The sequence below is a fragment of the Gorilla gorilla genome, chromosome 6 (genome assembly GCF_029281585.2).
Source record: "Gorilla gorilla gorilla isolate KB3781 chromosome 6, NHGRI_mGorGor1-v2.1_pri, whole genome shotgun sequence".
Lineage (NCBI taxonomy): Eukaryota > Metazoa > Chordata > Mammalia > Primates > Hominidae > Gorilla > Gorilla gorilla.
This window is the reverse complement of record NC_073230.2, coordinates 150,115,369-150,139,161: the sequence shown is the minus strand read 5'-3', so window position 1 is coordinate 150,139,161 and position 23,793 is coordinate 150,115,369. Positions and strand designations below refer to the sequence as shown.

General features: G+C 40.2%; 1 protein-coding gene and 1 long non-coding RNA gene across 4 annotated transcripts in view; one reads left to right on the top strand and one right to left on the bottom strand.

The window, feature by feature from the left end:
* LOC129523585 (uncharacterized) overlaps positions 1-23,793 on the bottom strand; it is a 135,387-nt gene that overhangs the window by 31,414 nt on the left and 80,180 nt on the right. The window lies entirely within an intron of this gene.
* Positions 14,428-23,230, top strand: MRPS33 (mitochondrial ribosomal protein S33). Of its 3 annotated transcripts, none has more exons than XM_019031819.4 (3): positions 14,428-14,515; positions 18,751-18,992; positions 22,863-23,230. In XM_019031819.4, the coding sequence occupies exons 2-3, from the start codon at positions 18,778-18,780 to the stop codon at positions 22,966-22,968; spliced, it is 321 nt and encodes a 106-aa protein (XP_018887364.1). In that variant the 5' UTR covers positions 14,428-14,515; positions 18,751-18,777; the 3' UTR covers positions 22,969-23,230. The 3 variants fall into 3 exon arrangements, with proteins under 3 accessions (XP_018887364.1, XP_055202403.1, XP_030869302.1); XM_055346428.1 differs by having other exon boundaries at positions 14,508-14,706; XM_031013442.3 differs by lacking the exon at positions 14,428-14,515 and adding an exon at positions 14,750-14,877.

Below are 23,793 nucleotides of genomic sequence, written 5' to 3'. Positions count from 1 at the left end.
GAACATAGGAAATAAAGGACCTGGGGGGATGCAAAAACTCTTTGATAATATGTCTTTATATATCTATGCACTGTTAAATCCTTTCACAAAAAATTGACATTTTTAACTGTGCTGATGTAAGAGAAAATGTATTTAAATTCATTTGATAAGATAATTTTTCCTACATTGCTAAGTTTTATTTCTCCTTTACTTATCAACTTCTTTGTATAAAATAGTATGCAACAAATATATGAGAAGGGAGTAACAGAAACAAAAAGGAAGAAAAGGTTATTTGTAGTGTATGTACCACCAGAAGAAAACTTTGCTTTCCTGTATCCATAACTTTGATTAAAACTACATAACAGTTGGGCATGGTGGCTCCCATCTGTAATCCCAGCACTTTGGGAGGCTGAGGCAGGTGGACCACCTGAGGTCAGGAGTTCAAGTCCAGACTGGTCAACATAGTAAAACTGCGTCTCTACTAAAAATACAAAAATTAACTGGGTGTGGTGGTGCGTGCCTGTAGTCCCAGCTACTTGGGAAGCTGAGGCAGGAGAATCACTTGAACCCAGGAGGCAGAGGTTGCAGTGAGCTGAGATCGTGTGGGCAGGTGGGGAGGAGCAAGTCCTGAGGGCCCTTCTTGCTTTCTCACTGGGGAGGCTAGTAGCCTGGGGCAAGATCTCAGCCCTGCTTGCCAGCTGTCTGGATATAAATTTAGTGCTGTTGGTGGGGCACAGAGGGAGTGAGAACAGCTTTGCTGGCTATGGGAGCTGGGTGAGGCCTGTCACTGCTGGCTTTCCCCACTTCCCTGGTGACCTGTATGATGCAGCAGAGACAAATACAATCCCCCTGGGAACATAATTCTATTGGCCTGAGAAGCATCCCCCTATCCCCCACAGTGGCACAGCAAGTTCTGCCCAAGGAGAGTCTGAGCTCAGACACGCCTAACACTGCCCCCTCCTGATGGTTTTTCTCTACCCGCCCTGGCAGCCAAAGACAAAAGACATAAACTCGTGGGAGCTCTATGGCCCCACCCATGACCTGAGAAAGCCGATTACTTATCTGGCAAATGTAGGGCAAGCTTATATCCCCCTTCTACTACTGCAGGTGGGGCTCTCTTGAAAGCACCACCTCCTGGCTGGAGGCCAACCAACTCAAGCCATTACAGCAACTCATAAGAGAACAATCCTGCTCCAAAGAAGGAGAAAACAATAGCTAATTCCACCACCTGCAACATCCTGGCCAACCAGAGGTCCTGAGTCTATCTATGTGACAACTTCACTGCTAGCATAACCAGCATTCGAGAAAACCAGCACACTAAACAAAACCACCCAAGGACTCTAACTGAGTCTAAGTCTACTTCACTCCCCTGCCACCTCCACCAGAGCAGGTGCTGGTATCCACAGCTGGGAGACTTGAAGATGGATCATATCACAGGACTCTTTGCAGACACTGCCTAGCACCAGCCCAGGGCTCAGAAGGGCAATAACAATCACTGCAGTCTGGCTCTCAGGAAGCCCCATTCCTAGGCGAAGGGGGAGAGCACCGCATCAAGGAATTACCTTGTGGGACAAAAGAACCTGAACAGCAGCCCTTGAGTTCCAGATCTTTCCACTGAAACAGTCTGCCCAAATGAAAAAGAAACAGAAAAGTAAGTCTGGTAATATTACAAAACAAGGTTCTATCACACACTCAAAAGATCACACTAGCTCTCCAGCAATGGATCAAACCAAGAAGAATCTCTAAATTGCCAGGTAAAGAATGCAGACAGTTGATTATCCAGCTACTCAAGGAGGTAACAGAGAAAGGTAAAAACCAATTTAAAGAAATTTTTTTTAAAAAAACAGGCCGGGGGAGGCACGGTGGCTCACGCCTGTAATCCCAGCACTTTGGGAGGCCAAGGTGGGCAGATTATCTGAGGTCAGGAGTTCGAGACCAGCCTGGCCAACATGGTGAAACCCTGCTCTACTAAAACTACAAAAATTAGCCAGGTGTGGTCATGGGCAACAGTAATCCCAGCTACTCAGGAGGCTGAGGCAGGAGAATCGCTTGAGCCCAGGAGGCAGAGGGTGCAGTGAGCCAAGATCATGCCACTGTACTTCAGCCTGGGTGACAGAGCAAGACTCTGTCTTAAAAAAAAAAAAAAAAAAAGCCAGGCCTGGTGGCTCAAGCCTGTAATCCCAGTACTTTGGGAAGCCAAGGCGGGCGGATCACGAAGTCAGGAGATCGAGACCATCCTGGCTAACATGGTGAAACCCAGTCTCCACTAAAAAACACAAAAAACTAGCCAGGCGTGGTGGCGGGTGCCTGTAGTCCCAGCTACTCAGGAGGCTGAAGCAGATGAATGGCGTGAACCTGGGAGGCGGAGCTTACAGCGAGCCGAGATCGCGCCACTGCACTCCAGCCTGGGCGACAGAGTGAGATTTTGTCTCAAAAAAAAAAAAAAAAACAGGTCAGGCAGTGACTCACACCTTCACACCTGTAATCCCAGCACTTTGGGAGGCCAAGGTGGGTGGATCACCTGAGGTCAGGAGTTCAAAACTAGCCTGGCCAACATGGGGAAACTCTGTCTTTACTAAAAATACAAAAACTATCCAGGCATAGTGGCATGTGCCTGTAATCCCAGCTACTCGGGAGGCTAAGGCAGGAGAATTGCTTGAACCTGGGAGGCAGAGGTTGCAGTGAGCCAAGATCATGACACTGCACTCCAGCCTGGGTGACAGAGCGAGACTCCTTCAAACACACACACACACACACACACACATACATACACTACAGGATATGGATGAAAAACTCTCCAGAGAAACAGACATCATAAAGAAAAGACAATCACAACATCTGGAAATGAAAGACACACTTAGAGAAATGCAAAATACACTGGAAAATTTCAACAATACAATCGAAAAAGTAGAAGTAAGAACTTCAGAGCTCAAAGACAAGGCTTTCTAGTTGACCCAATTCAACAAAGACAAAGAAAAAAGAATTTTAAAAAATGAACAAAGCCTCCAGAAATTTGGGATTATGTTAAGCAACCAAACATAAGAATAATTGGCCCTCCTGAGGAAGAAGAGAAATCCAAAAGTTTGCAAAACATATTTGAAGGAATAATCAGGGAAAATTTCCTTGGTCTTGTTAGAGATCTAGACATCTACACACAAGAAACTCAAAGAACACCTGGGAAATTAATTGCAAAAAGATCATAACACAGGCACATAGTCATCATGTTATCTAACGTCAAGATGAGGGAAAGAATCTTAAGAGCTGTGAGGCTAAAGCATCGGAAAACCTATAAGATTAACAGCAGACATCTCAGCAGAAACCCTGCAAGCCAGAAGGAATTGGGATGCTATCTTTATCCTCCTTTAACAAAATAATTATCAGCCAAGAATTTTGTAGCCGGCAAAACTAAGTTTCATAAATGAAGAAGAGATAAAGTTTTTTTCAGACAAACAAATGCTGAGAGTATTCACCACTACCAAGCCAGCACTACAAGAAATGCTAAAAGGAGTTGTAAATATTGAAACAAAACCTTGAAGTACACCAAAATAGAACCCCTTTAAAGCATAAATCTCACAGGGCCTATAAAACAATAACACAATGAAAAAAAGGTAGTCAAGCAACAACTAGCATGATGAAGAGAACAGTACCTTACACCTCAATACTAATGTTGAATATAAATGGCCTAAACGCTCCACTTAAAAGACACAGAATGGCAGAATGGATAAAAATCCACCAAACAAATATCTGCTGTCTTCAAGAGACTCACCTAACACATAAGTACTCACATAAACTTAAGGTTAAAGCATAGAAAAAAATACTCCTTGCAAATGGAAACCAAAAGGGAGCAGGATTAGCTTTTCTTATATCAGACAAAGCAGATTATAAAGCAACAACCATTTAAAAAGACAAAGAGGGATTATTATATAAAAATAAAAGGATTAGTCCAACAGGAAAATATCACAATCCTTAATATATATGCACCTAAAACTGGAGCTTCTAAATTTATAAAACAATCACTACTAGACCTAAGAAATGAGATAGCTGGCAATACAATAGCAGTGGAAGATTTCAGTACTCCACTGGCAGCACTAAACAAGTCAAGACAGAAAGTTAACAAAGAAACAATGGACTTAAACTATACCCTAGAACAAATGCACTTAACAGATATTTACAGAACATTCTACCCAACTGCAGAATATACATTACTTTCATCAGCACAAGGAACAATCTCCAAGATAGACCACAAGATAGGCCACAAAACAAGTCTCAATAATTTAAGAAAACTGAAATCATATCAAGTACTCTCTCAGATCACAGTGCAATAAAATTGGAAATTAACTCCAAAAGGAAGCCTCAAAACAAAACAAATACATGGAAATTAAATAATCTGCTCTTGAATGATCTTCGGGTCAACAATGAAATCAAGATGGAAATTAAAAAATTATTTGAACTGAATGATAATAGTGATACAACCTATCAAAATGTCTGGGATACAGCAAAACGGTGCTAAGAGGAAAGTTCAGAGTATTAAATGCCTACATCAAAAAGTCTGAAAGAGCACAAACTGACAATCTAAGCTCACATCTCAAAGAATTAGAGAAACAAGAACAAACCAAGCCCAAACCCAGTAGAAGAAAATGAATAACAAAGATCAGAGCAGAACTAAATGAAACTGAAACAAAAACACACACACACACAAAAGATAAAAGAAACAAAAAGCTGGTTCTTTGAAAAGACAAACAAAATCAATACAACCTTCGTAGATTAAATCAGGAAGAAATAGAAACTCTAAACAGACCAAAACCAAGTAATGAGGTTGAAACAGTAATTTTAAAATTGCCAACAAAAAAAGGGTCCAGGACCAGATGGGTTCATAACTAAATTCTATCAGACATTCAAAGAAAAATTGGTACCAATCCTACTGAAACCATTCCAAAAGATAGAGAAAGAGAGGATCCTCCCTAAATCATTCTATGAAGCCAGTGTTACCCTAATGCCAAAACCAGGAAAGGACTTACCAAAAAATAAAAGAAAGAAAGAAAAAGAAAACTACAGATCAATATCCCTGATGAATATAGATGCAAAAATCCTCAACAAAATACTTGCTACTGAATCCAACAGCATATCAAAAAGATAATACACAATGATCAAGTGGGTTTCATATCAGGGATGCAGGGTTGGTTTAACATACACAAGTCAATAAATTTGATATACCACATAAACAGAATTAAAAATAAAAATCATGTGATCATCTCAATAGATGCAGAAAAAGCATTTGACAAAATCCAGCATCCCCTTATGATTAAAACCCTCAGCAAAACTGGCAAAGAAGGAACATATCTTAAGGTAATAAAAGCCATCTATGACAAACCCACAGCTAACATTATACAGAATGGGGAAAAGTTGAAAATATTCCCCCTAAGAACTGGCACAGGACAAGGATGTCCACTCTCACCACTTTTATTCAACATAGTACTGGGTCCTAGCCAGAGCAATCCGACAAGAGAAAGAAATAAAGGCCATCCAAATCAGTAAAGAGGAAGTCAAAGTGTTGCTGTTCACTGATGATATGATCATATATCTAGAAAACCCTAAAGACTCATCCAAAAAGCTCCTAGATCTGATTAATGAATTCAGTAAAGTTTCAGGATACAAAATCAATGTACACAAATAAGTAGCACTGCTATACACCAACAGCAACCAAGTTGAGAATTAAATCAAGAACTCAAGAGCTGTTTTACAACAGCTGCAAAAAAATAAAATAAATTAAAATAAAATAAAATATTTAGGAATATAACTAACCAAGGAGGTGAAAGATCTCTACAAGGAAAACTACAAAACACTGCTGAAAGAAATCACAGACAACAAAAACAAATGGAAATACATCCCATGCTCATGGATGGATAGAATCAATATTGTGAAAATGACCATACTGCCAAAAGCAATCTACAGATTGAATGCACTTCTCATCAAAATACCACAATCATTGTTCACAGAACTAGAAAAAAAATCCTAAAATTCATATGGAACAGAAAAGAGCCCACATAGCTGAAGCAAGACTAAGCAAAAAGAGCAAATCTGGAGGCATCACATTACCCAGCTTCAAACTATACTATTAATACAAGGCTATAATTCCCAAAACAGCATGGTACTGGTATAAAAAGAGGCACATGGACCAATGAAACAGAATAGAGAACCCAGAAATAAAGCCAAACAGTTAACAGCCAACTGATCTTCAACAAAGCAAACAAAAACATAAAGTAAGAAAAGGACACCCTATTCAACAAATGGTGCTGGAATAATTGGCCAGCCACATGCAGAAGAACGAATCTGCATACTCATCTCTCACGTTATACAAAAATCAACTCAAGATAGATCAAAGACTTAAATCTAAGACCTGAAAGCATGAGCATTCTAGAAGATAACATTGGAAAAACTCTTCTAGACATTGGCTTAGGCAAAGAGTTCATGACCAAGAACCCAAAACTAAATGCAGCAAAAATAAAGATCAATAGATGAGATTAATTAAACTAAAAAGCTTCTGCAGAGCAAAAGAAATAATCAGCAGAGTAAACAACCCACAGAGTGGGAGAAAATATTCACAAACTAGGCACCCAACAAAAGACTAATATCCAGAATCTACAAGGAACTCAAACAAATCAGCAAGAAAAAAAACATATAAGCCCATCAAAAAGCGGGCTAAGGACATGAATAGACAATTCTCAAAAGAAGATATACAAATGGCCAAGAAACATATGAAAAAATGCTCAACAACACTAATTCTCAGGGAAATGCAAATCAAAACCACAATGCAATACCACCTTACTCCTTTAAGAATGACCATAATTTAAAAATCAAAAAATAATAGATGTTGGCATAGATGTGGTGAAAAGGGAACATTTTCATACAGCCAGTGGGAATGTAAACAGTATAACCACTATGGAAAACAGTGTGGAGATTCCTTAAAGAACTAAAAGTAGAACTACCGTTTGTTCTGTGTAGGAAACGTGCAAGGGGAAAAGAAAAGACACGCACATAATACCTTTAAGGGTAAACAAGCTTTATCCCACATAAATGGCAATGCAAATATAATAAGCAAATTGCAATGGGAAGGGGAGAAGGGAAAACAGATATATATATTTACATTCAACAGACTATGGAGGATTCACCCCCAGACTGGGAAGCAACAGCCTGGGCTCCAGGGTTAGCTACTCATCCTTGCACAGGCGAGGAAAGGTCTCATAAAGCTTCGGCACAGTCTGGGACCCTAGCTCTTCTTGTAACAAGTTATTTGGCATGAGGCCCAGTCACTGGGGCCGTTCACGACTGGGCTCAAGGAACACAAAAAGGTCAACTTGTTTTTGCAATTGTCTATTGTTTTTCAATAACTAATGTAGAGGAATAGATTGAAATAGAGATTTCTCCGAAACAGCGCTGGATGAACGCCTGAAGAGGCTCATACAACCTGTTCCAGGACTTGGTGCCCATTGTTTGTGTCTACATTCAATTGAGTTGAAATTTAATATTTAACTTTTCCTGCACACTCACCAATCCCACCACTGGGTACTTACCCAGAGGAAAAGAATTCATTATATGAAAAAGATACTTGCATACGCATGTGTATAGCAGCACAATTTGCAATTGCAAAAATACGGAACCTGCCTAAATGCCCATCGATCAACGAGCAGGTAAAGAAAATGTGATATATATATCATGGAATACTACACAGCCATAAAAAGGAACAAAACAATGGCATTCACAGCAACCTGGATGGAGTTGGAGACTATTATCCTAAGTGAAGTAACTCGAAGAAAAGCCAAACATTATATGTTCTCACTTATAAGTGGAAGCTAAGCTATGAAGACACAAAGGCATAAGAATGATATTATGACTCTGGAAACTCAGGGGGAAGGGCAGGAGTGGGGGTGAGGGATAAAAGACTACACACTGAGTACAGTGTACACTGCTCGAGTGATAGTTGCACCAAAATCTCAGAAATCACCACTAAAAAATTTATCCACGTAGGGCCGGGCACAATGGCTCATGCCTGTAATCCCAGCACTTTGGGAGGCCAAGGCGGGTGGATCACAAGGCCAGGAGATCGAGACCATCCTGGCTAACACGGTGAAACCCCATCTGTACTAAAAAATACAAAAAATTAGCCGGGTGTGGTGGCACGCACCTGTAGTCCCAGCTACTCGGGAGGCTGAGGCAGGAGAATCACTTGGACTGGGGAGGCGGAGGTTGCAGTGAGCTAAGATTGCACCACTGCACTCCAGCCTGGGTGACAGAGTGAGACTCTGTCTCAAAAAAAAAAAAAAAAAATTCATGTAACCAAACACCACCTGTTCCCCCCAAAACTACTGAAATGCAAAAAAAGGTCTCCCTGTGTTGCCTAGACTCTCGAACTTCTGAGCTCAAGAGATCCTTCCGCCTCAGCCTTTCAAAGTGCTAGGATTACAGGCATGAGCCACTGCACCTGACCAGTTTACATCATTGCTTTTTCTCCTTGAAGTTATATTCTACTCCTCTCACAAAATGTTACTTTATCTTAATATGTTTTTATGCTTGAAAGCTTTTACTGACCATGTGTCATATTTTCCTGCAACAAAATATTTGTCAATTGAATTTTAACTTTTTTAACTTCTATGACTAAAAGTATGTGTTGAAAATATTTTTCCCTTTGGGTTATCATTACAACTTTTTGTACACAAATGATCAAAATGACTTAAATATATCATGAATTTTGATGAACACTTATAAACAAAAAACTTCTTAACATATCCCTTGATAGATGAAGTTTTCCCCATGTAGTTAATATATTCAAATATGACTTTTTAATTGCTTGGAGGGGACAGCATCAATCCTATTACTATCTTCACTTAAATGGATGTAAGCATTGAGAAAATGTGTTCACGTAAGTGGATGGAAGTGGGAAAACCTGTGTTATAGCAGTACCACACAATTTTTTTAAACCATGGTAAAAAAAACACAGAACATAAAATTTACCATCTTAACCATCTTTAAGTGTACAGTACAGTAGTGTTGACTATATGCACATTGTTGAACAATAAGTCTCTAGAAAATTTTAATCTTGCAAAACTGCAACTGTGTATCCATGGAACAACTCCCCTTCCTCCCTCCCTCCACTCTCTGGCAACCACCATTCTACTTTCCATTTCTAAGAATTTGACCACTTTATATGCCTCATATAAGTGGAACCATACAATATTTGTCTTTTAGTGACTGGCTTATTTCACTTAGCATAATGTCCTCAAGGTTCATCCATGTTTTAGCGTATGACAATATCACCCAATTATTTGAACTCTCTCTGAGTTATATGACAAAGGTACATAGAAATCTATCACAAAAATTATTTAATTATCTGTCAGCTAAAAACTTACCTAGTCCCTTCTTCTTTTTCTGAAAACAAAGAATTACTTTCAACCTGACTTTTAAGAGCATGTAGTATACAGTCATTCGCTTTCACAACGTTTGGGAAATATACCAAAAAGGCAACACCAAGATTTGCAAAATCTATATTTGTTCTGTTTTCATTTAGAATCACCTTGTTTTATCCAGGAACAGTGGCTTACACCTGTAATCCCAACACTTTGGGAGGCCAAGCGGGGAAGGATCACCTGAGTCCAGGAGTTCGAGTCAAGTCTAGGCAACATAGCAAGACCCAGTCTCTACAAAAACTTTAAACAGTAGTCAGGCATGGTGGCTCATACCTGTAGTCTCACCTATTCCAGAGGCTGAGGTGGGAGGATCTTTGAGCCCATCAAGGGGTTAGCAAAATGGATATATTGTTAATTTTGATACAAAATATCTTTTATAAAATGATTTATATCATCATGCACTTTATACATTTTTGCCAAACCTTGGAGCTGTAGATATGGCTTATTCAATTTATAGAAAACACCCATTAGCCACATAATCTAATTAGTAAAGTTAATCCTCATTGTCAAACCAATCATCTAGGTCAGATTTACTTTCTAACCTCATTTTTAACTAAATGTATTAGAATATGTATTCTTAGTTTTTTTAAACTAGGAAATTATCAAATACATCTCATAACCTCAATTATTAAAAGCAGCCAATATTAAAATGATATCAAAACTATTAGAATTGGTTTATCCATTTTTATAATAAGCCATAAAACCAAGAATAAATCTATATGGTTTTTCTCATTACTTATTTCCTAATAATAAATCATAATGTGTGAGATGAATGTTATTTATGAATTAGAGTATAACAGACAATATTCCTTCAGTATGTCTGTGTGTATATTGAACTTTGGTTTTCAGCTTTTAGGAATAACTGAAGAAGAATAATATATAAATATTCTAGAATAGCTCTAAACAATTTTTTGGAAATCATAATCAAAATGTTTCCTATATATTTAATGAAGAATAAAAGAATATGCTATTTAAAAAGTAATCAGCCTAGAAGCTAAAGCATAATTTTATTTTTGTTAATAAGAGGCAGAAAGAAAGTCAGGATTGAAGTATTTCTCTATTTCATAATAGAATTTGATAAAAATAAGTGTATCAGACAAGATAGGCTAGGTCATGCTCCAATAACAGACAACAAATTTGTATGACTTAAAACAAAGGCATGTGAATTAAAACAACAACGGCTCATTTCTAACAAAAGCTATATTTGCATTATGGCTGGTGGAATAGGATCAGCCCTTCATAACAACTCAGGAGCACAGGCTGACAGAGCAACAACTCTCTGTCTCAGAAGGGAAGGAGAGCTCTGGAGTTTCATCAGGGTAAATAACCACCTTAATCAGAAGGTGACGCTTCACATCTGCTCATAACTCATTGGCCAGAAAAAGTCACATGGTCCTAACCAATCTCAGAATTCCCATGAAATACAATCTAGCTAAAGTGGAAGGAAATGGAAAAGATTTAGTGAACTGTATCAGTGATTATCACAATACATTTTCACATTCATTGAACACACACCAAATCTAAAATAAAATTATGTATGACTTTTGCACAGTTTATTCCAGTGCAATGTGAAAAATATGAAGGTACCTGAAAATGATCTGTACGATATTTATAATGATCAGTGTCACGGCCAGGGGCGATGGCTCACATCTGTAATCCCAGCACTTTGGAAGATGGAGGCAGGTGGATCACCTAAGGTCAGGAGTTTAAGACCAGCCTGGCCAACATGGCAAAATTCTGTCTCTACTAAAAATACAAAAATTAGCTGGGCGTGGTGGCAGGTGTCTGTAATCCCAGCTATTCAGGAGGCTGAGGCACAAGAATTGCTTGGACCCAGGAGACGAGGGTTGCAGTGAGCCGAGATCACGCCACTGCACTCCAGCCTGGGCCACGGAGTGAGACTCTGTCCAAAAAAAAAAAAAAAAAAAAATCTGTCACAAAGCTCTACTACTTCAGCTGTTCAGAGTTGCTTTTCTTTCCAGATAATGCTATATCCTATGGAGAAGTACTGAGAATAGCTGAAAAGAATTGCTTAGGTTTAAATATACGGGAAAAAAAATTGGCTTCGATACTTTCTTCAGTGCTGCTTTGCTCTGCTCTTACCAGATTCTCCTTCAAAAACACTGCACTTTTCAACAGAGGATGGAAGATATCTGATGATTAAAGGAAAATTACTGTCACTCTTACCACTAACATTCACACAGTATATCTGATTTCAGAAAATCACAACAAACCAATTACCATATTTCCGACAGTCGTACTTCACCCTTAAGTGGAATATATGTAAGATAGGAAAAGACATGAAGCCTAAGAAGGGTTGATGGTGCCTTGATTGATCATTAGAGGAAGCTTCCTCCAAAACATTTTGAATCTTCCTTTCAGCTGTCATCCTGGAAGGTATATCCCTCACAGCTTCAGTGATGGATATACCTTTCTTTTGTAAGGTCCAAGAACTATTGTAAATGCAGACGTAAAAAAGAACCTACATGAGGCTAAGAAAGAATACTTATGAAAATACGGTATCTGTAAATTGATTTACTTAAAGCAATAAATATTCCCCTGCCCCTTGGACTATGCCACACCATAAGAACTTTAAGTTGATGTAGCTTTAATTCTTGCCCTGCTTAATGACAAAGAACATTTGCCAAAGAGTACGATGAATAATGAAATCACTTAAAGTGGAGGCTTTCCATTTTACCACAACCTACAGCAAGAAATATATTTATATTATGATCCAATGCACATATACATATTGTTTCATGAAACAATAATTACCCCTACTACATGTGATGCATTTAGATATTTTTTATCCTAATGTCTTTCTTTTAATGCTGGTCTCTATTCACTAAATTGATTTCACAGCCAACTAATGATTCACAGCACACAATTGGAAAACATAGGACTACAGAAAATAGAAATATATAAGGGAATATCTGATTTATAGAGCAATCTCTGATTATAAAAAGTGCTCTTAAAACTGCATTATCTTGGAGGTGTAAATGGGTAAGCCAAGGTCTGGTGAAGTCAATATCCATAGGAGGTTCAATTTTATTCTATTCATTTCATTTTTCCATCCCTAATATTCCAATTTTCCTATTGATAAGTAACAGTCTCTGATTGGCCAATTTCAATGGCTTACTCCTTCTAATCCTGTGGTAGGCTAAAACTGTTCCCCAAAGATAACAGAGTCTAATCCCTGGGACTTGCAAATGTTACCAGATACAGGGAAAAGGCCTTTGAGGATGTGATTAAATTAAGGATCTTCAGATTGAGAGACTATTTTGGATTAGCTCCATGGGCCTTAAATGCAATTACACACTCCTAAAAGGGAGGCAATGGGAAGTCTGACACACATAGTGAAGGCAATGTGAAAAGGGACCAAAGATGTGAAGATGTTGGCCTTGAAGTCTAAAGTGATGTGGCCACAAGCCAATGAATGCCAGCAGCCACCAGAAGCTGGAAGAGTCAAAGAACTGATTCTCCCCTAGAGTCTCTGGAGGGAACACAGCCCTGTCAACATCTTGATTTTGGCCCAGTGATGCTGATTTTGAATTTATGGCCTCTAGAACTGTAAGGTAATAAATTTCAGTTGCTCTACAACACCGAGTTTGTGGTATTTTATTATAGCAGCCTCAGGAAACTAATATGAACCCCATGAAATTGACTTAATAAAAGTGATAGTGCAAAGTACCTAAACAGTCACCTGAAACTCTATAGACCTAGCTATGTTTCAAGAAAGATTTATGGTAGCTTATAGTAATTCACAAAACATTGATAACACCAATAATTCATACGTGAAAAGGAAAAAACAGGAAGGATATACAAAACAAAGCCAACAAGGTTTATGCAAAAAATATATATATGTGTATATATATATACACACATATATATAGCTCTTGCCTCAAGCCAACTAAAATTTGGCTTTAAACCAGCAGCTTACACGTAAAGGAAGTCTTCTTGTTTATATGATTCAGTGGCCATTACATAAAAACAAGCCAACTCCACAGAAACAAGTACAAAAGACAAGATGAAATTTCTCCCAGGAGTTTCGCTCCTTAGGACTTCTTTTCTGGACTGTAGCCATGTATAGGATACTCATTACCCCTTTGTAAACTTAAATGTAGTCACTAGACCCAACTTTATAAGGCTGTTTACTATATCATATAAGGCTGATAACATGTCAAAACTTAACTTGATAAAAGCAAATCCTATAGCATAGATTGATTAGACGTCAAATTCTAACTTAAAAGTAAATTCTGTAGGAGGAAAGAGGGTGTAAATACAATACCCACTAGGTAGGCAACTCACTACCGATATTAATTCCAGGGTACATTTTGAAATATTTATAAAATGCCTTGAACGATACTCAGAAAACGAGTACAGTTTCCTCACCCAAACTATCAAACATTGAGTAAGTGCTGCATACATCGCCTATGGGATGTGGCTTGCTTGAAAACAGATTTAGTATGGGGTGAAATACTCACAACGTTTTCTACTATCTGCCCAGCGAGGTCTAAGATAACTACTGAGGAGACAAACGTTCCATCCCCTACTCCCTGAAGAAGCTCCTGGGTCAATGGGGGAAAGCGCTCCTAACCCAGTAGCAAGGAAGGCTTGCAGCTGGTGATCCTAATTAACTATTAGAGGATGAGCAGATAGATGGAAGGGGAGGGGGATGGCGCCGCAAGTCGGTCAGAAAGACCACACGGCACACGCACCGCCATTGCTTCAGAGCTTTTGGAGGCAGGTCTGTAGCCATTCCCACCAAAACATACTACCGAACCGTGCAAGCCCTTCCAGGAGAGCCAGACCTCCCTAACTCTCCCCAGCCCACCACCTCCCCGGGTCCTCCGCACAGGCGGCGGCGCTAGCCTAACTGCGCAGGCGCCAGGTACACCTCGGAGGCCTCAGGAGGGGGAGCCAGTAACTCCGGGTCGTTCACTAGGGCTCCGCTCTAGCTGCCAAGCTTCCGTTTCTCTACTGCTCCCCGTAATAGTTGCCAGCGCGAGCTTGGAGCCGGGTAGGGGGCGGGCCTTCCGGGACGAGGGCGCGTCGGTGAGGAAGGTCAGGTCCAGGTAAGGTTGTCGGTGACTTTGGGGGTCTGCAGCGAGGGGCGATGGCTGTAGAGGTCTACGAGGGTCTCCAACCTTGTAGAGTCGCCAGGAATAGGGCGAATCCATTTCATTAGTGACCAGCTCGGGCGGTTCACGTGCATCACACAAATAACTTGGCCTTTTTCTGCCTCAGTTGGGGGGATTTCTTAAACGTAGGATACCCGCGTTTCCGCTGCCGTAATTTCCTCTCAGGCGCGGTTACTCTCTTCCATATTGGTTAACAGTGGAAGGCTCAGTTTCTCTGCTCATCACACGGCCTTCGGCACTGTAGCTTTGGGTGGTGGGCTGCAGATTAATTTTGTAACCACCTTAAGAAAAATACGGTGAGGTGATATTTAAGAAAAATATTTGCGAAATGCGCTCCCGAGTCAAACATCGGTTGACTTGACACTACTACAGTTTCCATCACAGTCAGGCATGATCGAGTCAGGTGGAGGGAGTTGAAGATTGTTCTTGGTGAACTGAATGCAGCTAATACATTTTCAGTGCCGTTGATATCTCTATGACTCCGTAAAATAATCGGTACCGGGTTTTTTTGTTTTTAAGCATTCTGTTGAGATTGTTTTTATGTTTAGATTGTTTCTGTGACAACGTGTGTACACTGTATGTGAGTTCCTTGGATCCTGATGGTTATTAGGGTGGGCACTGTGCCGTGAATTTTGCATATTAGCTTCACATCGCAGATAGTATGACTGTCCTTGTGTAGTCGATGAGAGAACCTGGCAGAGAATAAGCACCATTACAAAAACGACGTGGCCATTAAAAGGCAGAGGCGAGATTCCAACCAGCTTTTTTATTCTGCAGCTGGTGCGTTCTGCTAACCAATGGTTTTTGGGAAACTGGAGAAAGCTCTCTCCCAGAACAATTTACACACACACATACATACACATATCAGCATACAGATGTACACTTCTATTGGTTTCAAAACGCTGAAGCACATCCCGGTTAAGAACTCTTGCACTTCATCTTTACCTTTCAAAGAGAAAAGGCAAACCTAATACAAAGCCGCTTACTGAAATAATCTTTTAAATGCATCAGACCTATCAAAAAGATCAAAGAAATTTGCCCTGTTATGCCAAAGTAAAAATATGGGAATTTTCTTCTCATGTGGGCTTAATTTGTTTTGCTCAGCACATTTGAGTATTTGTTTTTGCTTAGCATTTTCAGCTCCAGTTAACTTTTTTCATGATAGTACAGTTTTCTTTAGTTCACATTTAAAGAAAGGTAACACTTAAAGTGACTTGTACTCCCTGAGAATGGTTTCATGTGAATCAAAATGTAATTGACATGCACATTATAAGAAAAGCTCTCGTGTTATTCTTCGTGAGAGACGTGTCTGTGCACTGTGGAAGGAAACAACAAAGCAGTGTCATTTGTAATTGTTAAAACCACTTTCAGTTTCCTCCTGTTTAGCAAGTGGGCCTTCGTTTCTAGTAAGGGATTCAGGTTTGAAAAGGCTTATTCCCTTTCTCTGTCATAAAACTTTAGGACTTGGATTTTATGATATAACCATGTTCCAGCCGATTCTAGTGTGACCTTTTTACTTACAAGTTATGTATCCCAGTAATTTGCCACATTCCAAAATGGGCATGGAGATAACAGCAGCATCCTGTGATGGCTTCAGTGACTACTGTCCTACTGAGTCCCTTCCTCCTCCTGGCTATCTTGTCAAGTTACCAAGGTGCTGGTCCTCTCCCTATGTTTCTCTGGCTGTCAGTCTTTGTAAATGAGGTCATCATTCCAGGGAGGCACAAAGTTTTTACTATATGGAGTATCTATCTGTCTATCTGTCTGTCTCTCTTTTTTTTTTCTTAAACATGATTAAGAACAAGGAATAAAGAAATGTGTCTATGTAGAACATATGAAAACCAAACTTACAGATCTGGGCTCGTTCTTTTTTGTAAGTTACCATTTACTACTGAGTGCCACTGTTACTCATTTTCGCACTAGTCATGCAAGCTTTGTTTTCAGAAAAGGAGACTCAGAGAGGATGAGTAACTGTTCACAATAACCCAAGGATTAACTGACAGAACCAGCAGTCAAACCTAGGCCTCAGGAATCCCTGTTGCCTCTTCATTGACAAATAAAGGGACTTGGAATTCAGAACAGATTTTCCTGAAAACACTATAACAAACTGATAGTTCCCAGACCAGCTTACAGATAACTAACTGTGGAAATACTGTGCAATTACAGCAGAAATCTATTCTGATGCCACAATGGTAATTAAGCAAACAAAGCAAAGTTGATGAAGAAACTATTGTTTTTTAATCTAATGTTTGGAAAAAGGTAACTTTAAAGGGCAAAGGAAGAGAAAAAGCATGCAAAGAAACTAGGTGACTCTGGACATTTGCAAGGCTTTTTAGAGGTTTATGGCACTGATTTGTTTATACATTAAACTGCTAAATGAATTTTTTTCACCTTGAGACTATAACCCTAGTCCTAACAACCCCACCCCCAACCAGAGTTGGGAAAGAAGTGAATCAGGAAACTGAGAATGCTGAATGGAAAAGGAAGAACAGGCTTGTAGATGATCTGCAGATGGTGGGGAGGGAGGGGTGGACGTTGGATCTGACAGTTCTACCGTTGCCAGCCTTCAGGTGGCACTATTGACCCAAAATTGCTTGGTTGGTGTTCTGAATGATTTTGAGGTTGACAGTGGTTTGAGATTGCTTTTTTTTTGGACACACAGTCTTGCTCTGTTACTCAGGCTAGAGTACAGTAGTGCAGTCATAACTTAGTGTAACCTCAAACTCCTGTGCTCAAGCGATGTCCCCCTCCTCAGCCTCCACGAGTAGCTGGAACTACAGGTGTGCACTACCATACCAGACTAATTTTCTTATTTTCTTTTTTTTTTCTTTTTTTTTTTTTTTTCCTGTAAAAACAAGATTTCTCCATGTTGCCTGGGCTGGTCTTGAAGTCCTGACCTCAAGCAATCCTCCCACCTCAGCCTCTCAAAGTACTGGGATTGTAGGCATGAGCTACCATGCCCAGCCTCCTCTGTTAATGGATCTTGAAACAGGCATTAAAACTTACTTAATTTAAACACGGTTTGTTTTCTTGCAAGAACTATTTTGAAATTCACTTGGCACCATTTTTATGTAGGAGGGTTTTTTGGTGCATTTCTCCCATTGGTTTTTCAAAGTTTATGCCTTTTTCCTGCTTGAATATCAGCACCTTTTCATCTCAGCTGAACTGTTTCCCAGGATAGTCTCTGAGTCAGCAAAGATTCTCATCTCACTACTAAAATTTCTCATAAATTGGCATATTCTGCCAACAATAACCCCTACGTCTGGTCTAAACTGAGTTGAGATAGTTATTCCACCAGCAGCTTTCTTGATTTTTATGTATCCCCCGTATAGTTTTTTATGTCTATTAGCTGTAATTCGTGCATATCACGGATATCATTCTTATACCCATTTCAGTGTTGTATGTCTCTGAAGAAAAAGCTACTGTTTCCAGCTGATAAGAACTTAGCTAGTTTGCATTAAAGCAGAATATATAAGATGGAGGATACAGCAAGTAACCTTACAATTCATACGTGCCTTCTATTTAGTAAGAAAATGGATCTTTTGAGCTATTGGATTTATTTCTATAGGGCTACTGTGTGTTTTTCCCAAATGGCTCTCAGTCTCTAGGCAAAATTCAGTTCAGTAACCTAGAAGCCAAATGACCTCATAACTCATTAGCAGCTCTCAGAGCCTTCTGGAGCCCTTGAGGAGAACAGTGTTCAAAGGACTGACAGTAAAGACAACATAATTATGTCTCTGCCATGATTACACCTTTTGATGGCAAGCAGTCAGCATATTAATGCTGCAGATTGCTTAGGTGGGTGTTTTCTGAAGGTATAATAATGCTGGACTAGGATAACTTGTTTCCCTGTCTTCATCCCCAGCCTACAAATAGGTAAACTGACTGTCAGTAAATAACCTGGTGAATCACAAAATAGTTGGTTGCAAAGGAGGCAATACAGCAAGGAAGTAATAGCATGTAAACACGAAGTGCAAAAATCGCAGCTGTAAAGCATGGAAAGGAAATAGCCATTTGAACTGTGGATACTTCTCCACTCCAAGGCATATCCTGCCAACACTGCACTGATCCATGAGTGGCTTGCTGTGTTTGCATTTTCTAACGTATTCATTAGCTAATCTTGGAATTTCTTACCCTAACCTGTTTACCTTTCTTCTCATTTTCAATAGGAACTCTAACTCCTTGCCACTGAAGAAATGTCCTCCCTTTCAGAATATGCCTTCCGCATGTCTCGTCTCAGTGCCCGGCTATTTGGTGAAGTCACCAGGCCTACTAATTCCAAGTCTATGAAAGTGGTGAAACTGTTTAGTGAACTGCCCTTGGCCAAGAAGAAGGAGACTTATGATTGGTATCCAAATCACCACACTTACGCTGAACTCATGCAGACGCTCCGATTTCTTGGACTCTACAGGTGATGACAAACACAAAGAGGGACCTATGAGAGACTTTTTTTCAGTAGATCAGAAAAGGAAAAAAATTAGCCTTTCTATCCTTGTAGTTTTGTTCTTATAATAGAGCCCAGGTAGTTCAAAAGGTACAGTTTGCAGGAGAAAGGCTTCTTTCAAAATACCCAATGGAGAGACCAAAAAAAAAAGGAAATTCATGCTTGTTGGAAGATATATTTTAATTATGTCTACAACATGACTAATGTTGAATAGATACTGAGCTGTAGAGAGGTGTTTAATCATTTGTTAATCTAAGAGCACTCTAAAAAGGATGCCAAGAGGCCGGGCACGGTGGCTCACGCCTGTAATCCCAGCACTTTGGGAGGCCGAGGCGGGCAGATCACGAGGTCAAGAAATCAAGACCATCCTGGCCAACTTGGTGAAACCCTGTCTCTACTAAAAATACAAAAATTAGCTGGGCATGGTGGTGCACGCCTGTAGTCCCAGCTACTCGGGAGGCTGAGGCAGGAGAATTGCTTGAATCTGGGAGGCAGAGGTTGCAGTGAGCCAAGATCACGCCACTGCACTCCAGCCTGGCGACAGAGTGAGACTCCATCTCGAGAAAAAAAAAAAAAAAAACAATGCAGAGAAAAACTGGTCCAAGTACTGAGGAAGAAAGCCTCAGAAACACCAAGGTTGCCAGGGCAGTGGGCTCTTGTTATCAGATGAACAGAGTCCCTGACCGACACCTGATCTGCTGCTTAACTGGTATGTGGGAGCCTTCTTTCTCTTCTGGCGGCATTTTTGTTGACATTTCTTCCTACTGTCTTCTGGCATTTTTATTTTGTACCCTTTTTGACATATTAATTTGGTCTGGATAAGCTGTAGTTTGCCTTTAAGGATAATAACGTAAATCACACAGGTTCTTAACACCATGTGTTTGTATGTGTGTGTATGTCTAGGGAGTAGGTGCTTAGAACTGTGTGCATCTCTAAAAAAAAAAAAGATCAGGCCAGGCACAATGGCTCAGGCCTATAATCCCAGCACTTTGGGAGGCCGAGGCAGACAGATCATCTGAGGTCAGGAGTTTGAGACCAGCCTGGCCAACATGGTGAAACCCCGTCTCTACTAAAAATACAAAAATTAGCTGGGCGTGGTGGCACACGCCTGTAATTCCAGCTACTTGGGAGGCTGAGGCAAGAGAATTGCTTGAACCCAGGAGATGGAGGTTGCAGTGAGTCAAGATCATGCCACTGTACTCCAGCCTGGGTGACAAAGCAAGACTCTATCTCAAAAAAAAAAAAAAATCAAATACCTATGTGATCTTTCTCATTAAATTATTTTTTTGGCCAGGTATGATAGCTCACAGCTGTAATCCCAGCACTTTGGGAGGCCAAGGCAGGCAGACCACTTGAGGTCAGGAATTCGAGACCAGCCTGGCCAACATGGTGAAACCCCATCTCTACTAAAAATATAAGAATTAGCTGGGTGTGGTAGCACATGCCTGTAATCCCAGCTACTTGGGAGGCTGAGTCAGGAGAATCGCTTGAACTCAGGAGGAAGAGGTTACAGTGAGCCGAGATCGTGCTACTGCACTCCAGCAACAGAGCGAGATTCGGTCTCAAAAAAAAAAATTATTTTTTTAATTACCAAACTAATACATGCCCATTACAAAAGAATTCAAATAGTACATAATTGTATAAAGTTAAAATACCTACCATCTTTTTAAAAATTTAACAAGTTGTAATTGGACTTGTCTTTGGGCAACAATACTAAAATTATTGGGAACCATTTATTCTAATACAATAGAATTAATAGTACAGCATAACATTCATTGCAGATCACTAAAGATTGGTACATTCACTATCCAGTGGATATTTCTTACGTACCTTCCACGTGCAGGCACTTAAGATGGCACTAGGGGAACAGCGGTGAACGTAATAGATGTGCTTGGTTAACATTAGAGGTTACAATCTATGACATGTTTGGAATGTTTGGAATTGCTTTGGGACTACCTCTCTTGCCATTAGTCTGGGCTCAGAAAATAAAAACTAATTTTATTATAATCCAAAATAAAATATTGAGAGGCAGATATCCTGAGGAGAAGATTATAACCCATGAAAAAATCACATTCAGTTATTTTAATTTATCTTTTTGCTGCTGCTGTCTGTTTGTTTGAAAAATAAAGACTTAGCTATCTTTGGGGACAGGGAAAAATAGTTATCCATAGAAAAACAAAATTATTTTCACGTAGTCACTAGGTATGGTAAATGATACCTCTAATGCTAGGCCTCCTGTGGCATCAGGCAGGATGAAACTAGACAGTCTCCAATAAAGAAAATATTATTCAGAGACCTGCAAAAGAGGGAGGGAAGCACCAGTTCTCAGAAACAATTGATTCATTCAGTTAACCAGGTACCTAGCTTGTATCATCAACAGAGACAGAGTCGCCAGAAAGCTTTCTTTCTGTCCAACGGTTGATGAGAATGAAGGAGGGACAGAAGAGGGGGGGAAAAATAAGTAAATTATAGGATCTGTTACAAAGTTGAACATGCTGTGGAAAAAAATAGTAGAGCCGGCTGAGCAGGATCCAGAGTGCTGACGGGGCCTGCAGTACGTGGGGAGAGGCCAGATTACAGGATGAAACAGGACAGTCAGGGTCAGCCTCGTTGAGGAGTTGAGGTTTAAGCAGAGGCTTGAAGGTGGTGAGTGAGCCGAGTAGGACTTGGGGAAGAGTTTGCAAGGCAGAGGGGCAAGAGCACAGCAAAGGCCTTGAGGTGGGAGTGTTCCTTTCCAGGAGGCGTGCAGGTACCGGGAGGGTGTGGGACTGGAGACGGATTGCAAGGGGCTGTGAAGCCATAGTAAGGACAATGGCATTTGCTCTGGTTGAAATGGGGAACCATTTGCAGGGCTATGAACAGGAGTGGCATGATCTGACATATATTTTAGAAGAATTATACCAGCTGCACTGTTGAGAATTATTTGGGGACACTCGCCACTAATCCCAAAGAGTTGTATACTGTCCATGATGTTCATGGATAGCCTAGAGAGTTAAAACTTAAGCTTAGCACACCCCTCTCTTACATTTGATTCATACATTGTTATTATCCACACTTTACAGGTTAGGAAACTAAGGCGCAGGGAGGTAAGGCCACTTATCCAAGGTGACAGATCTAGTAAATGGTGGAGCCGTGATTTGAACCCAGGTTCACATGGAATCCAGAGCTTACATGTTTAAACACCATACCAATCTTTAGGTATCTGGGCTTAAGATGTGGACTTTTTTTATAATATAAGCAATCATCAACTTCTATGCCATCCACATACTTACGTAGTCCTGGCTGCTTTGATTCCTTTAGTATCTGTCTTTTGATTTGGCTTCCTTCTGCCTGAGCCTTTCCCCAGCAGCCTTTTTGTGTGAGTTACCTGCTGCCACTAAGGTTTCACCATGTTGGCCAGGCTGAGCTTCCTCCAGACCTCACCCCATTCTGAGTAGATGCTAGTCCCTAGGGCAGTCAGGGTCTCTGTGTAGCTATTGAAGCTGATGCCCACTTTGTCTCCTCTCTGTTTAGTCTTAGTGTTGCAGGGAAATTTGGGGTAATCATTAGTATTGCGTCATTGTTATGTAGGTTTATGTAGGCTGGCCTGGGAATTTCCCTGCAGCTTGTGGCAGTGTTTCTGTGAGGGGAAACGGACTTTCAAGTGAACTTTTGGAATACACCGCATCTCTATGTTAGGGACTCCCTATACTTTTTGTTCACCAAGCTGAGCATGTGGCCAACTTGTAAAAGTCAAAGATCGATAACCAGAATGACCTAAGAGAGCAGTGCTAGATTAGTGTACTTTTCTACTCTCGTAAAAATAACTGGTTAATTATTTTTTCCTTCTTCATTCAGAGATGAGCATCAGGATTTTATGGATGAGCAAAAACGACTAAAGAAGCTTCGTGGAAAGGAGAAACCAAAGAAAGGAGAAGGGAAAAGAGCAGCAAAAAGGAAATAGTGTTGGTCCCTCAAGAGGGAGAATTTCTTCCTCAGTGGTGGAGAGAAGAAAGTGCATTTATTGTCTTTCCACATATTGGAGGAATGTCATCTTCCTAAATGAAGTTTATTTGGAGGAACACAGTCATCTCCTTGGTGAAATCTAATCCGGTTACATTGTGGCTGGTTTCTTGAACACATTCTAACTGTGCAAAATTATTTTGGCCTTGGCCGTGTAATGTGAGGTTTACCTGATTCTCTAATGAAATAAATACCTAAGTTATTGTTTGATGATTTGTTTGGGGTGGGATGGGATGGTGGGGGAATGGAGGGGAAACCTCATTAAGTGAGCATCCTATAGTGTTCTCATTTCTCCCTTCTTGCTTACTGACTCACCCAGCCCTAAACTTCTTTCATCTTGGGCCCTTCAGCCACTGTCTCCACCACCAAGCTCACAAACTTTTTGTGTGTCTTCACCTACTCCTTTGAGAAATCTATTAAGATGAATTTGTAGAGTAAGTATCTTTTAAAAGGAAGTATTGAATACCTGCTCTGTACAAGATATTGGGGTCCTGGTAATACACGTGGTTAGCAAGAGAAATACTCCCTACCTCATGTAAGTTTCAGTCTTGTGGGAGGGACTAATATTACATAATTACATACAATTGTATTACATGCTACAAAGGAAAAAGCCAGACTTCTATAAGAGCATGGATGGATGGATGAATGCAGAGAGAGATAGCCAGAAGCCCAAATCACATTAGGGAATTTAAAGAAAGCTTCCCTAAAGAAATGATATTTAAGCCGGGCGCTGTTGCTCACACCTGTAATCCCAGCACTTTGGGAG